This window comes from Typopeltis vanoorti, chromosome 5, assembly GCF_054136105.1.
Source record: "Typopeltis vanoorti isolate ZY-2024b chromosome 5, IOZ_Tvanoo_1.0, whole genome shotgun sequence".
Taxonomy (NCBI): domain Eukaryota; kingdom Metazoa; phylum Arthropoda; class Arachnida; order Uropygi; family Thelyphonidae; genus Typopeltis; species Typopeltis vanoorti.
The window spans coordinates 6,526,214-6,542,983 of NC_143553.1; the positions used below are offsets into that span (position 1 = coordinate 6,526,214).

The window sequence follows — 16,770 nt, forward strand, 5'->3', positions numbered from 1 at the left end:
ATTGAAGAACGTGCTTTTCAACAGGTCTCATACAAAGGTGGGAGAAATTTTCTACCTGTAAATCTTATGTAGGATGTAAAGTTCTGTTTTTGCATCCTGAAAAACAGACAAACTCTCCAGAAAATATACATAAGTAGCACACAATAATAATAATAATAATAATAATGGCCTCACTGCTTTGGTTGTAATGACACCAATAGTTGCTCAAAATAAGGCTGGAAGTCATGTATAAGACATGACTTCCAGCCACATTTAAATGGCTGCCCTTTACAAATGGCAAGATCAAGCTAACATAGCACTAAAGTACTATAGGCTCTGCAACTTCTTGTATGTAGGCATGAGCTCTCTTCTCCATATAATGAAATAAAAAAGTTTTGTCTGATGACAGATATATGATATTTCCATGAAAACCATAATTTTTCTTTTAGCAGATGACTGGTAAGATGCATGATATTACTTCCAAACATTCTGCATGCTAATATAACTTACATCACAAATATTCTTTTAAAAAAAATAATAATGACGGTGATGAAAAAGACAATATACACTACTTGTATGAAACACTGTGTGTGTGTGTGTTACCTCATCATGCATTCCAAGAGTTCAGGGTTCTGCCTTCGTTCATTTAAACACTATATATCCTCTTAAATAATAATTATAATTAATAAATCCTCTTAAATAATGGTTACTTCTGTTCTCATTAGGGAGAATAGCAGTAATCATAGGAAAATAAATGGTTTTTAAATTCGCTCTTGGGTAGCATATACCGGCCAAGGTTTGAATATGTTCATTTTTAATACAAATTTTCATTTACACAAAACTTTTTATCACAATATTTGTACTCCAGATAAGTCAGCTCCTCTGCTCTGCAGAATGATAGACTACTATTATTATATGGGTATCACCATGGAATCAGAAAACTCATTGTGGGAGACGAAACTATTAAAACAATATCTATCGTACCTCTTCTTGAATTCATTAACAGACGAAGCACTAACAACTGAGTTAGGCAATGCATTCCATTCATTCACCACTCTCCAAGCAAAAAATCTAGTTCTCACACCCTTGTTAACCACATTCTTCCTTAATTTCTAGGGATGACATCTTGTTCTTCCATTACGATCACACAGCTGGAATATTTCCACTGCATCAATCTTATAAAAACCTTTTAGTAATTTAAATGTTTCTATCATATCCCCTCTTCTCTGCCTATCAACCAACCTCTGTAATTCACAAACTCTCAATTTATCAACACAGGGAGCATTTTTTACACCACTCACCAACTTAGTCACTCACCTCTGAACCCTTTCCACCACTTCCTCCTCTCAACGGAATCCAGTCGACCAGACTTGAGCACAGTAATCCAGATGTGGAAGTATCAATGCCTTATAAGAGGATTAACAACCTCTTTATCTCTGGATGTTAGTGTGTGCTTCAATAACCAAGGTGCTATCTTGGACACCTTTAGCAATGTGCCCTCTGAATTTCAACTCCCTATCCACCAACACACCCATCCCTAGCCTCATCAATCTCTTGGAGTACCGTTCCATCAATGTGGCATACAGCTGGTAATCACTTAATCCCAAAATGTATGACTTTACACTTTTCGACATTGAATTGACATCCATTATCTTTTGCCCATTTTGCAGCTTATTTAAATCATTCTGCAAACTCTCAGCATCAGCTTGATATTTTATTGTGCTACCCAACTTTGCATCATCAACAAACAACTCAATATCTCCCTTCAATTCATTTCCTATATCATTTATGTACAAATTAAACAATATCAGCCCAAGCACACAGAGCCCTGAGGCACACCACTGGTCACGTGTATCATCCTGGACTCTGCTCCTCCATACACCACCTTCTGATATCTCTCCCTGAGACATTTTCCTATCCATATCACCAGTTTAGTATCCATCCCCATCTGCTCCAATTTGCACAACAGTATTCCATGGGGTATCCTGTCAAAAGCCTTAGCAAAATCCAGAAGTACCACTGTGTAGCCATTCCCCTTGTCCAACTCAGATGTCACTCTATTATAAAAAGTTAATAAATTGCTAAGGCATGACTGACCTTTAACAAAACCATGTTGGCCTCCATAGTATCATATTCTGATCCACCCATTCTTGAATTCTGTCCTTAACCAACTTTTCCAATACTTTTACCACCACTCTCGAGATGGTGATTGGTCTGTAATTTATTACCACAATCTTAGAGCCACCTTTATGCAAAGGAATATTTTGCCTTCCTTTCACTATCTAGGGACCATACCAGAGTTGAAACTTAAGTTAAATAATCGAGTAAGAGGTCATTGACAATTCCTTTGCACATTCATGTACAACACGAGCTGATATTCCATCTAAACCTACAGGAGTGTTTGCATTTAAATTCTGCAATATACTAAGTACCTCTGATTCACCATGACTTCAATTCTCACATCAGTCATTGTTACAGGTACAGAGATATCCTCACTTGGTGACAGACTTTGAAAAGTGGTCACTCAGTAACTCTACTATTACATCAAATTTGGTCACCTCAATACCATCAGCATCCACTATGGTTATCCTCCAAAGTCATTCTTCCTTTTACTTGCCACGCAGCAGAAGAACTCTTTGGAATTACCCTTGATTCCATTGGCTAAGGTCTTCTCATAATCTGATTTAGCTTTTCTTACTATGCTGGTAACCTTTCTAGCCTGAGCTTCGTACTGCTCATGAGTGTACTGATCACCTTTTTCCTTGTAAATTCCCCATAACATTTTCTTTTTTTTTTTCAGACCGAGCCTAATACTACTCATCCATCTAATGCCTGCCTTATTTATATTCCTTACCATGGGAATACATTCTGATGTTGCTTCCCTCAGATACCTGCTGATTATATCCCATGCACTCCTAACATCTTTCCCCTGCAATTTTTTCTGTCATGGGACGGCTGTAAGCTCCCTCCGAAGTTTGTCATAATTACCTAACCTGTAGTTCCATATATTTCCCCTTCTTAAGAGAAAACCACAAATTTTGCACCCTCCCAAGTCAATACCGCATGATATATGTATGATATTTATACGCAACCAAATATACCTACTGTATATTTGGTTGCGTTGACTACTATTTCACACCGTCTCAAATGAACTATCGTTCGCACGCTTATCCTCTTGATACACTACTTTTTTTTGGCTGCAACTATTTCTGTTGAGTAATTTCGTATACAAATAGTGTATATCGAATTATCGAAAAATATCTTAAGTGTATCGAATTTAATATATGTTTTTATATCCCAAGTGTTACAACATATCCCCTTTCCTCATCATTCAGAACATGCTACATTTCTCAATTTCAAATCAAACCGTGGTTGCCTTTCCCGACCAGCTGGATACGAAGCAGTAAAAGACATGTTTTATCAAACATGTGACGTGTTCATTAATTCGCTTGAATAAATTACAGTAAACGATTCGTTCATTAGTAATCCCACAGAAGTAACACTGAATCAAACTGTACCGGAAGAAACCGCATCGCCACTTGCAGCATCCATTTTAACTACAAATATTTTATCAAATTTCAAGACGGTAACTTATCCGAAAGATCATTGTAAACTGCAACGCTACAGCAAAGTTTTCGAAAGAGGACGCTGCAAGCACATCTCATTTCAGTACAAATCATATAGCAAAAGTAATCAATCGAAAATTACAAAAATACTGGGAAAGCAGATTAAAAGTCGATTTTCTGAAATACATATGCAAAGTGGTATAGAAAGTAATGAGAAAATAAACGTACCTTTTGCTTTGTTTTCCTTTTAAAATAGTCTGTAAATCTCTACTATGAACTCATAACTTTTTTCAATTATTATCCTCTTTGTTTCAGTTTACATGGTCTGCAAAGTCTACATATTTAATAATTTTTATGACTAAATAAACGAAGAAACATAAAAATAGAGAAAAGGATAATATTTGTTGTTGTTAAAAAAAAAAGAACTTAATTACTTTCGTTCTACTCTCGAGGGGCTCATCTGGTGCTTAAAAATCTGACGAAACGATAGACACACAGATACTGGGTGGCCATAAAATAACTTTTCCTCTTTGGAGGCATCTGTAGCTAAAACCAATAAACGGAATGAGAGCAAATTCTATATTGAGACTTTTGAAGGCATGGGGAGATGATTTCCGCGAAAAAAAGATTTAGTACCAAAAGTCGCCGATGGGGAAATTTTGGCGCTGGCATAGCCGAAAGCTGTCAAATATTTGCAGTAAACGCAGGTAAAAAGGATTATGCAAATTTTACTGTGCGTACGTGACAGCAGCGCCACCAATTCCACTTTAAAAGGATTTAGGAACGTTCAGGCAGTTATTCGAATGACTGACGAATTATGTTCAGCATGCGTCCTACCTTGCCTCAGCGTGCTTTACTTGTTAAATTGTTTTACCTTAAACAGTGCAATGCCGTACGGCCTTTCGGAAATTTAGAAGGCTTCATAACCTGCGTACAGGTCCTATGTCAGCTGTAGCACTGAGAGCTATGATTTGAAGAAAATGGATCGCTAGGAACTAAATCCAGCAGGGATGGAAAGCAGTGCAAGAAGAGACAGTAACAGACAATGGTTCTGATGAATAAAACATTATTTCCTGTCAGTTCAATCACTACATTAATTTCTGTGTCTCTCGCAAGTTGTTGTTTTAGTTTAATTATTATTATTATTATTATTATTATTATTGTCATTGTAACGTGCCACATATCCAGCTGGAATGAGTGACGCAGCTGTCGCTTATACTGTCGAAATGTTATCATTCATTTTATCTGCCTTTAATGTAATTATCTGCTTGTTTTCGGCTCCGCCAGAGCCAAAATTTCTCCAATCGGCGACTTTTGGAACTAGATTTTTTTTCCGAGAAAATAATCTCCCCATACCTTAAAAGTCTCAATATAAAATTTGGTCTCATTTCGTGTATTGGTTTTAGCTATAGATGCCTCCAAAGAGGGAAAATTATTTTATGGCCTCCTATCTATCTCCACTGGGCATCTACAGATGCCGTATGATAACTCCGATGCTCGGTGATGTGCCACACGAGGCCTCGCCAAGTGTCCTGTTGTTTGCTTTCCTGGTGGCCTCAACTCACTGAAGATCAGTCACTCCACACACGCCATCCATCCATCTCACAGATGGTCTACCCCTGCCTCTTTTTCCAAGAACTTTACCTTCTATTATTGTTCTGAGACGCCCCCTTTCATCTAAAGGATGAAAGGGGGACTTTGATTTGAAGCAATTCTGGATCTGTTGGTATTCTGAAACGCATGTACATAGTAGTCTAACCCTCGTCATTGCTGAATTACCGTTGAATAACAATCTGATAAGCTACAGTTGAAATTTACGTTCAGATTGAGAGGGATAAGCATTATTTTCGTTGATTTCAATGTTTTTCTCTCGATCTTGTTGCAGAATTTGTATCAGATCTTCTGTCTTATTTTACTTGACTCTGGTAGATTTGTTGCTGTTATGATCCTCAGAAATTAGAACATGACTGTACTCAAGGCCTAGATCTTTCCTATGAGATATTTCTAAAATGCTCTTCTATGCGCTGTACTGTGGATTTTTCTGTTTGTCCATAACACGTGACATTAAAATCACACTAAATATGGAAAACACCTGAGTACTTCAAGCAGCTAGATTTTGGTTTTCATGGATGGAGCAATGATCGCAGTTTTAGGTTAGAAGTGTGAATATGGGTCGGATTTTATGCTTCTTGATAATGTTTGATAACTTGGTTTTAATGGAGTTGATACCGAGGAGAAAATTTAACCTTTTATTTCACTATAATCAATGTTATGAAGTGTTTCCAGACGAAAGAGAAGTCTTGTAACAATTAGTTTCCTTTCTTTTTTTTAATCACATCAATTCTTCAGATATGTCAATAAATAAATAAAGCAAATCGACTAAAACTGTTTCTTACCCAGAGAGAGAGAGAGAGAGAGAGAAAGTAGGCTATGTCAATTATTCCTAACTTATTGAAGACAGGTGAGCTGCTGGCCTCCGCCCTTAGCCAACCACAGAAGTCTAGGCATAAGAATATAAGAAACTTTAATTGGCACCATGGAATGAGAATACGACAGACACTTGCATCATCTCGTGGTCCCCAATCCTAACATTATATTTTATTCCAGAATGTGCAAGTTCTTGAGTTTACGGGATGAAAACCCCGAGTTTCCGGAGCAAAAGTTTGTTTTTCCGTGCGAGAGATCGACTAACTCTGGGAAAGGGCGAAGAAAGGCCAGTGATTAAATTCAGCCGGGGCTCGGCCCCGGAACCTTTTTATCCACCAGACCCAGAACATTTTTCAGTTTTGTGACTTTTCTCCCTTTACGGTGATTAAGTCTAACGCGAAACAGACAGCAATGGCAGGTTATTAAGACGTGCATATGATTGGTGCGGTATTAACAAAATATCGCACGACTGAAAGCATAGCGGACAATTGAGTTGAAATGCTAACTCTCTTCAACCGAATTCCACATGAAACTGCCATAACAACATTTACCATATATGTGTTTCTTAGTTTTAACACGTTTACGAATTTTAACTCGTTCGGTTGAATTTTATTGCTGTTTTGGGGAAGGCGAACTCGCACACATCTAATTAATAACAATAGTTTTTAGTTAGATACTGTTTTTGCTGGTGCAACATATGATTTTGCTTGAGTCTATACGACATAGTTTCTGTATGAGGGGACATGTGATTCATTCGGTCGGTCGCGCTATGAATGCTAAGAATCTTCTGAAATGTGGCCTGAAGAAACTTTAGTTATTCAGGTAATTCTTCATCATCATTAATCAGAACAGACTCGAACCCCTAATGTTCATATGATCACTAGTTTGGGGGATTAATAACGAAGAGCCGGATCATTGCACTATTTATTAGTGTCGGTTGGTTTTCTATATATTGCGATTTTCAATCTTCCTAAAGAACAAGTATAGCCAAAGTTCTGTTTATAGATAATGTCCTCCTTATATTAAAAAAAAAGCAACAGGAGTTAATACAAGTACAATATTATAGGACTGTCATGACTTTCTGGAAAGTTTATCTTCTTCCAGTAATACTATTACTTCGTCAAACGTTTCAATGATGCAGCTAAATATTTTAATAATCTAGAAGATGATGAGACAATATACCTTCAAAGATGGGTCTCAAAGGAGTGTTTTCACTTTTTGTATTTTGGACATACCATATAAATGAGGAATTTAAATAATGAAGTGAATGTGACGATAGCATAATTTCTTCTATAAATTCTACAGTTGCTTTGAGAAAATTATTATTACAATTTTGGAGTTCTTGTGTAGTATCTCGTTAAAGTTTCATAAATGTCCGTATTTAGTGATTATGTATGTGTATATACACTATGTTGACAAAAGCATTTGAACACCTAAGTTGTGATACAAAAAAAATGCGTTATAATTACATATCTAGAACCGTGTGGGACCACCTTTAGCCTAAATTACGGAAACTACCCTTCAGCCAAGTTTTAATACGTAGCAACAGGAATATTCTTCCATTCCTCGAGCAAAGCTACTTCGTACTGATGCTGATACGGCCGCTGTGGTCTAGAGCGAATTCTGCGTTCTAATTTTTCGAGAGGTTCGATGGGATTGAGGTCTGGACTGTGAGCCAGCCAGTCCAGCACTTCAACATTGTTATGTGGAAACTAGTCTCAGGCATGCAGTGCAGCATAGCATGGAGTATTGTCGTGATGAAACATGCATGGTTCACTGCCAAAATATTTTCAAAGTTTCGGAAACATGAAGTTGGCCGGATAGCTGTCAGATGTCATAGCTCTGCCTACATCAACCAATGTACCAAGCCCTATACAACTGAAACAACCACCTACCATTACCGAGCCTCACCAGACTTGACAGGTGGAATGATGATATCCTACTGGAATTGTTTCCAGGGTAATCTCCAGATCCAAACACAACCATCAGAGTGAAACATATGAAAGTAGGATTCGTCGCTCCATAGAATCATTTTCCAATCATCTGCGGTGCTGGAACAGTGTGAAAGACACTAAATAGTGGGGAGGTGACTTGTTCGCACCAGATCTTCCATTGTACCCTAAGGCATGCAACTTTCTGTAGATAGATCTGATGCTGACAGATTTGATTGCAGCATTTTCCAGGTTGACTGCGAGGTCCACCCCTGATGACATGCGGGATCCTCGAAGATTCCGAGGTCATCGATCTCTGTCAATGAGTGTTGTTAGTCCCAGAGTGTTTTCCTATTGTGATAACACCCAGGACCGGCAGAAGCGGGCATGCAGAGCATGCGGGCGACGCTACGATGGGGGGGCGCCGCCGCCAGGGAACGGTTCATAAGTTAATTTTTAAGAAAAAAAAATTTTATCATAAAAGCAAAATAATTCTTAGAATGATCAATATTAAAATAAATGAGGCCGTATACACTGAATAAAAATTTTTAAAAAATGTATATTGCCGCCTCTTTGATCAGCCGGCTGTTTAAAATTTTGCAGCTAGAGCAGGCTAAATGCTTGCCTGCAGAATGTTGTGTCTACTGCAGTCTATCTAAAGTGAAACGGTGAAGAGTTTTTATGCGCAGAAACGAATTTTTGTACAAAACATTTGTTGCTAGTTAACCAGTCATATGGTACGCATCTCAGTAGGCTACTGACAGTAGCGCAGTACGGACTATTATTTCGTCTCTGTGTCGTGTTGTGTAATAATTTCTTGTGGGTATAAAATACAAATGGAATCAAAAATTTTAAAAAACAGTTATACGGTGCACAAAATCATAAGCGTCACGCTGCGAAAGAAGCAGATATTAAGAAACAAACTGGGGCTCTTAATAAATTTGTTAAAATATTAAAATATTCTGATGCAGATTGTAACCAACTCGATACATCAGAAATCAGAGTTGAAGAACCGTGTTCTTCAAGAATCCAGTTTGCATGAAGGTACTATTGCAACTATTGAACAAGATAATTGAACATGATTTAAGTGAAAAATAGTTAGGATTTAGCCAACTACAACAAGATTTAGTTGTAGTTGACCACGAATCTAACACATTGTTAGTCTCTGTGAATTTAGAAGATTCAGGTGAAATATTGATGAAAAATTACGAGTTGTTTTAATTGAAATGGGGCCTGTTCAAAATAAAAATATAATATATCCCAGAGATACATATGGTCGTAAATTTGGCGACATGTATTATAATAGAAAAATGGAAAACGGGAGCTCGTGCCAAGAACATGGCTCATTTATTCCGAAACTTTAAATTCTGTTTTTTGCGTTTGTTGCAAACTTGTCGCACCTACTGAATCAACTGAATCACCCACTGAGTCTTGTAGAAGGTTATAACGATTGGAGAAATGTAAGTACAACTTTACATAGACATGTGACTAGTTTAACTCACATGAAAAATTTCTTAAAATGGAAGGAACTTGATAAAAATTTAAAAAAAACAAAACTACTATTGATATCCAGACTGAATGTATGAAATGGAAAAGAAACATTGGACGATTGTTTTAGAACGTTTGATTGAAATTATAAAATTCCTTGGTAGCCGAAATTTAGCTTTTCGCGGATCATCTAATAAATTATATGAAATAAATAACGGCAATTTTTTAAAATTAGTCGACCTGTTTGGGAAGTTTGATCCCGTTATGTAAAATCATGTTGAAAGGGCCCTAAAACAAGACAATAGAGTACACTATTTGAGTAAAGACAGCCAAAATGAAATGTCGGAAACTGTAAGTAACGCAATCAGGGATACAATTTTATTATCAATTTTAAAATCTAAATATTATTCCACAATTTTAGACTGCATACCTGATGCAAGTAAAACAGAACAAATGACCATTATTATTCGCTTTGTTTCCTGTGACAATGGAATTGTCAAGATCAGGGAAAACGTTTTAAGTTTTGTAGATATATCAGATTCCACAGGACGTGGTTTATGTGCAACAATAATGGAACAGGAAAAATGGAACATTCCCATTGAAGACATAAGACGTCAAGGCTATGACAATGGAGAAAACATGGGCTCCAAAATTTGCTTTTGAACAAAAATCCTCTAGCTTTTTACGTGCCATGTGCTGCTCATACTCTAAATTTAATCATTAACGATGCAGCCAAAGTGAATGTAGATGCAATTAGTTTCTTTGCAATTATTCAAGAAATATACAATTCTTTTCATTCTCTTACAAACGTTGGGCAATCCTTGTAAAGTTCGTAAAAAAATTAACATTGAAACAGCCATCAGAAACGCGATGGGATAGTAAAATTAATGCAATCCGCCCTCTGTGATATCAGTTAGGAGAAATTTATGGTGCACTTTTTGAAATTTTAAATAATGAAAATTTTAATAAAGAAACTCAGCATGAAGCACAAACATTATGTGCTAAAATAAAGAACTACAAATTTATTTGCTCTCTTGTAACTTGGTATGATTTACTTAACAGAATAAACCCTGTGAGCAAAATGCTTCAAGACAAAAATATGAACATTACTTGCTTTAGAATCTATCGAAAACTTAAAAATATTCTTACAAGAGTATCGATCAGGCACAAATTTTAAAGAAGCTCTAAAAACGGCAAAATTGCTGAGTGAAGAGGTGGATGGAGAACAAGAATTTAAAACTGGTACGAAAGTTCGACGACGAAAGAAGACACGACAATTTGACTACGAGCTTCATGACGAAACGCCACAATCGCCAGAAGATGAATTTAGAGTAAATGTGTTTTATACACTTCTAGAAATTTTAAATTTTGCAATGTGTTCGTTAATAGAACATTTTGAACAACTAAAAGACATGATAATTTCAATTTCTTGTATAGATTACTACAAATTAATAACGAAGATTTGCGAAAAATTTGTGACAGTTTAGAAATTTTCTTGAAGGACTGCGACAATAAAAATGTAAATGCAATAGAACTATATGACGAGTTATGTGCTTTCCGGGATATTTTTCGGATGGATAATTTAAATATTCAAAAGCCGTTTCCATATTCTTAGTTTTATTGTGTCAATAATTTATCTTTCCCTAACTTTTCAATTGCTTTAAGAATACTATTAACCTTAACTGTTAGTGTAGCGAGTAGTGAACGTTCTTTTTCCAAGTTGAAATTGATTAAAACCTACTTAAGAACAGGTATGTCACAAAAAAGGCGTGTTAGTTTGGCGTTAATAGCTATTGAAAATGATGTATGTGCGGAATCAGATGTTAAGACCATTATTTCTAATTTTGTGAATATGAAATCAAAAACCTTAAAATTTTAATTAAAAAATTTTCAAGTATATTTATGTAATTTAATTTATTTCCTATTATTCTGTAAAGATATTATTTTTTGAATACTTATATTAAATGTTCTAATTATTTCTGAATTCTTTTATTATTTTCTCATCTATCTTGAGTTTATTTTATAATTTCCTAAAAGATAGTTCCACTTATAAAAATTATTACAAGTTACTAAGAATTTTCGTAAGTTGTAAAATGCAAGAATTTTTTAAACTTTAGTTCAAATAAATTTTAACTTTAATTAAAATTAATTTTAATTTTGTTAGGGATTCGGGTCGGTGAGAAGGCTATAATCCTTGTATCATTATATTCAATGATTAAAGTGAAGTGGCTTTATCAAAATTTGCTTTAACTTTTGAGAATTTTTTGAATATTCGGGTTTTTAACGATTATCCTGCCTAGTCAACACTCTCGGTTCGTTACATTTAGCGAACCAACGTGTGGCTGTTCGGTCAAAATTTATTTAAGAAATTTCAAATAATTTAAATTTTTATTATCGTAAAAGAACCACACACTTCCGGATCGTTACAGGTGCGCTTAGATAGAAATTGCATACGGGCGTCAACGACCTTAGCGCCAGCTCTGATAACACCATCAACTTCCCGCTACGAATGACATAAACAACGGTGGATTTCAATATAATGAGACGAGTAGGAATGCCACGGACAGAAAGTCCACTGATGTGGTCTTTCTGTCCGTGTTGGAATTCTATCAGTTCAGCTGAACGTGGAATCTTGACATCGAGTACAGTGGAAACATGTATCACATCGCACCGTTTATTAACAGAATTATGCAAACACTTTCTGAATATTGCATATGGTGGATCCGAAATTTACATTTAATGTAAGGTCTCCAAATACTTTTGTCAACATAGTGTGCGTGTATATATAATTAGCTAACGCCTTTTATTCCCTTACGACGGACATCATCCTTATGCGAGGCTTTTAAATCCTATCCAGCTTTTGGAGACTGAGTGGGAAGTTCAATCTCCACTGGACGCCTATCACAGATAGCTAGCCCATGTCCATCACTAATTATACACAGCCAGATGAAGAGCCCAGCAAACAAGTGTTGCCATCTCTTGGTAACTAACAGGATATGTTACTGTCTGAAATAATGTGGGTTATACAGTCGATTTTCTTAAGTTTACGGGATGAAAAGCCACAGATTCTGGGAGAAAAAGCCCGCTTTCCCGTGCAAGATCGACTAACTCGGGATCCGGTCGAAGAAATGCTTAGAAAGAGTTCCTGAAGTCGGCGACTAGACTCGAACTATAAGTCTATCTTCGTACGGCATAGCGCAGAGATGCAAGCGGCATTTATTTAGAGAGGCCTCTAGGGAGTCAGGGACTCATCGAAGGAGGCCACGTACTACACACACCAGCTATCATACTCTTGAATTCATTCACACTGCTTGCACTCACAACATCCAATGACAATCCATTCCAATCACGCACCACCTTATGAGAGAAAAATCTAGCCCTATTCCCCTTCTTAGTGACATTCATTCTCAGCTTCCAAGGATGCCCTTTTGTCATTTTCCCACCCTCCATATATTGAAAATTTTCATCAACTGAAATCCTGTATGACCCTTTTAGAAGTTTATGTCTCAATTATATCACCCCTCTTTCTTCTGTTTGCTAGTGTCTGCAGTCTACAAACTCTCATTCTGTCTTCATAATCAGTATTCCATAATTCTGATATCATTTTAACACTCTCCTTTGCACTCTCTCCACTGTATCAGAATAACAATGGAAACCAGGAGACAGGACCTGTGCACAATAGTCCAAGTGAGATCTTATCAAGGCCTTGTAAAGATGCATCCTTATCTTTATATGTCAGCGTTCGTTTCAGCATTGCCATTATCTTTTGAGTTGTATTTGCAATCTTAGCTACATGTCCCCTGAACTTCTTGCTATCTACTAACTCTCCAAGATCCTTAACCTCTCCAGTTTCTTCAAGTTCTTACCAATATAATACGACACTGAATATGTAATCATGCCGAAGTGAATGACTTCGGCTATATGTCGCTTGTCAAATCCTTTCCCAATATCATTAAATGTACAGATTGAATAACAGTGGATCAAGCACTGATCTTTGTGGTACACCACTGGTTACCTTGAATCTTGCTGATTCAATTCCCCGTATATCACATTTTGATATCACATCAGTCAGCCATCGCCTTATCCAACTAATATTCTATAATCAAAACCCATATCTCCACTTTATGCAACAGTCTACCATGCTGTATACTGTTAAAAGCCTTAGCAAAATCCTAAAGTATCATGGTGTATCCGTTTCTCTTGTCTAGTTCAATGTAACATTGTTATAGAATGAGAACAACTTGCTAAAAATGACCTTCCCTTAGTAAACCCATGTTGCTCATTGCAAAGTAGAGATTCACAGTCATCAACCCATTTCTGAATACGAGCCCTGACCAATTTTTCCAAAATCACCACCACCACTCTTGAGATACTAATTGGATATATCGATCTTTTCACTACCATTATGCAATGGAATTACCATATATTCTTTCCATTCCTGCGGAATATTTTCTGTTCTGAGACTCATATTAAACAGCCTTGTCAAAGGGATAGCCAGTTCAGCTGAACACTCTTTTAGCACACGTGATGATATCCCATCAGTCCCTATTGCTGAATTCTTCTTCAGTTTGTGCAAAATCACTAATACCTCGTCCTCATACACCTGAGTTTCTTCATCCAGTGAAGAGACAGCAGTGAGCTCAATGTCGCATACACCAGGTTGATAGATTTTAACAAAATGGGCACTCATTAGGTGAACAACTCTTCAGCATCTGTAACCCACACGCCATCTGCATTGAGAAGAGTTATTCTTTCATATTCATTCTTTCTTTTGCTTGCAGCATATCGATAGAATTCTTGTGGGTTTTCTTTAGCACGCAGAGTAAGTTTCTTTTCATACTCAGACTTTGCTCTCTATACAGCATTTGTGACTATTCTAGTTATGAAAATAAACCTGCTGCTTATTTTCATAACGACATCATCCTTATGCACACGGCAATCTTTCCACATCATCCTTTTCTTACGAATCGCTTGCTTAATAATATTACACATCCATTTGTTTTTTTTTTACCCTATTTATTCTTCGAACTCTCGGGAGACACTCTGATACATCCATCTTTAAGTATTGTTTAAATGCTTCCCATCCATCAACAAATCCCATTCCGCTGAACTCAGTATACTCCTCAGTTGTTCATAATTTCCTGCTTTGTAGTTCAGCATGTAACATTTTCTGAATAGAACATTCATAAATTTAGTCATTTTCCATGTGAGTACCGCATGATCACTGTCACCAACTGGAGGCAGAATAGTTACATCTTTAACTGAAACGCCCTCTGACACTATAATCAAATCTAATACTCATTGACCTCGAGTTCCTTCTGTCACATGCTGCTTGAGGAAGTTGTCCCGCAACAGCTCAATAAATGCATTTTCACTCTTCTCATGAGATTCTACTGCTATCCAATCAATATTTGGATAATTAAAGTCTCATATTATGATTACTCTTTTCGCGGTCATGTTTTCTATTTGTGATGCATTTTTTCATCACTAGCAACCTATCCACCAGGTCTTTAACAACACCCTACTATGTAATTGATCTTGTTAGATTCCATCTCACACCAGATGGCTTCAAACTCACTGCCACATGAAATTCCGTTAACAGTAGTACTACAATCACAAGTCTCAACTATAACTGGATTCAAGTCATCCGATATCATTAGCTGCACGCCCCATCTTGTCTTTATCCCTCCTAAAAATAGTGTACCCTTTACACTCGATACCAGTTAACGTCTGATTCTGATAGCCTGGTCCCACTAATGCCTATAATCTGAGATCCCAATATATTGACCAAAGCAGCAAACTCTACCCCTTTGTTTCTGATATTCCTAGCATTCCTAGAATTCCATTCCTTCTACACAGCCAGTTGGACTACTTGCAGATCTCTATTCTTCTCTAGTGCCTTATGCATGTGGACATCTTTGCACACGTTTGATGGATCCGAACCGGACGAACACAAAGTTGACATCGTTCTCTCCTCATCACATTTCCATGACAAAGCCCATTCCCGTCATCAACACAGTTATATAACATTTTCGCTCTTACACTCAGATTTTCATCATTCCTCCCTTTATAATTTAGTTCCCCTGAATCTCTGTGTTAGGTCTCATACCAGCTCTTACTTTTTAAGACTCCTGTGCATTCAGGTGTAGGCTGTCCCTCTTATACAAATCCAATCTTCCTTCAAACTCACTCTAGACATCCAAAAACTCGCATCCATTCCTTCTACACAGCCTACGCATTGAATCGTTTGCGCTCATAGCCCTTCTTCTTAATTCATTTTTATCATATCGAAGTATAATACGTATGATTTTCACTTTCTCCCTCTTCATTCTCGACTCTTCCAATAACCCTTTCATGTCCGCTCTCATGCTGAACTTAAGATAGTTACGTCGTTAGTACCTACTACAAATACGATCTCATTTACTTTTCTTTTCTGTTTTTGACTTGCTTCCTTTGTTTTCCCGGAATTATTCATTCCGGGAAAACTCAAAGTAATAACTCGCTCCTCAATAGCATGTTTTATTATAGAGTCACAGTACCAAATAACTTCTTTCTTTTTACCAAAAACGTCACTTTCTTGATTTCCGTTACTTCCTGATTTACCTGTTTCCGTGCTTTATTGTTTCTTATTTTGCGACTTAATTTTCATTCTCTATGCTCATTCAAACGCTCTCGACTTTTGTAATTCCCGCCTCGCTTCTCTGATGATCTGCTTTAATTTTGCTATTTGGAGATTAATTCATTTTCATTAACCTCTTCCACAACTCCAATATCCTCGTTAACGGAACTAATTTACGCGGTGCCCTTTTTAGCATTACTTTTCTCGTGTGCTTTTGGCGCTATTTTAAACTTACACTTATTATTGAAATATCTTAATTTAAAATTGTTATAAAATACTAAGTACACTTAAAACACTGAAATCCATGCTAATATACTATAAAACGCTAATTTTCTAAGGAAAAATTGCAATAAAACAGACAAACATCACGAATTTTATAGGAGCGCTAAATTCACCGATCAACCTCAATGTATCTTTGAACCAAAATGTTATTCCCTGATATCTCTCTCTTTTCTTTTTGGTATAATTAGACTTAATATCTCAGAGATCTTTAACAATGGGGGGAAAATAAAGAAATAAATAATATCAGCCATGCAGCTCAGTAGAAGTGGCGTTTGCACTCTATAGCGCTTGACCACATGAAGAAAGACATTAGTTCGAATCTGGTCGCCGATTGGAGGAACATTTTTCTAAGCCTTTTTTCGACCGGTTCATGGGTTAATCGATCTCTGGCACGGGCAAGCGGGTTTTTTCTCCCGGAAACTCGACCTTCTAACCTACACTATTTTCAGACATTGTAACTATTGTGTTAGGGTTAGGA

General features: G+C 36.7%; 1 protein-coding gene across 1 annotated transcript in view; it reads right to left on the reverse strand.

Annotated features, from left to right (window-relative positions):
* Vps51 (vacuolar protein sorting 51) overlaps positions 1-3,611 on the reverse strand; it is a 421,027-nt gene extending 417,416 nt beyond the window's left edge. Inside the window, exon 1 of the mRNA XM_090392235.1 lies at positions 3,498-3,611. Coding sequence (XP_090248361.1) covers positions 3,498-3,531 — 34 coding nt within the window. The 5' untranslated portion in view covers positions 3,532-3,611. The remainder of the gene's footprint in view (positions 1-3,497) is intronic.
* Between the last annotated feature and the right edge of the window lie 13,159 nt (positions 3,612-16,770).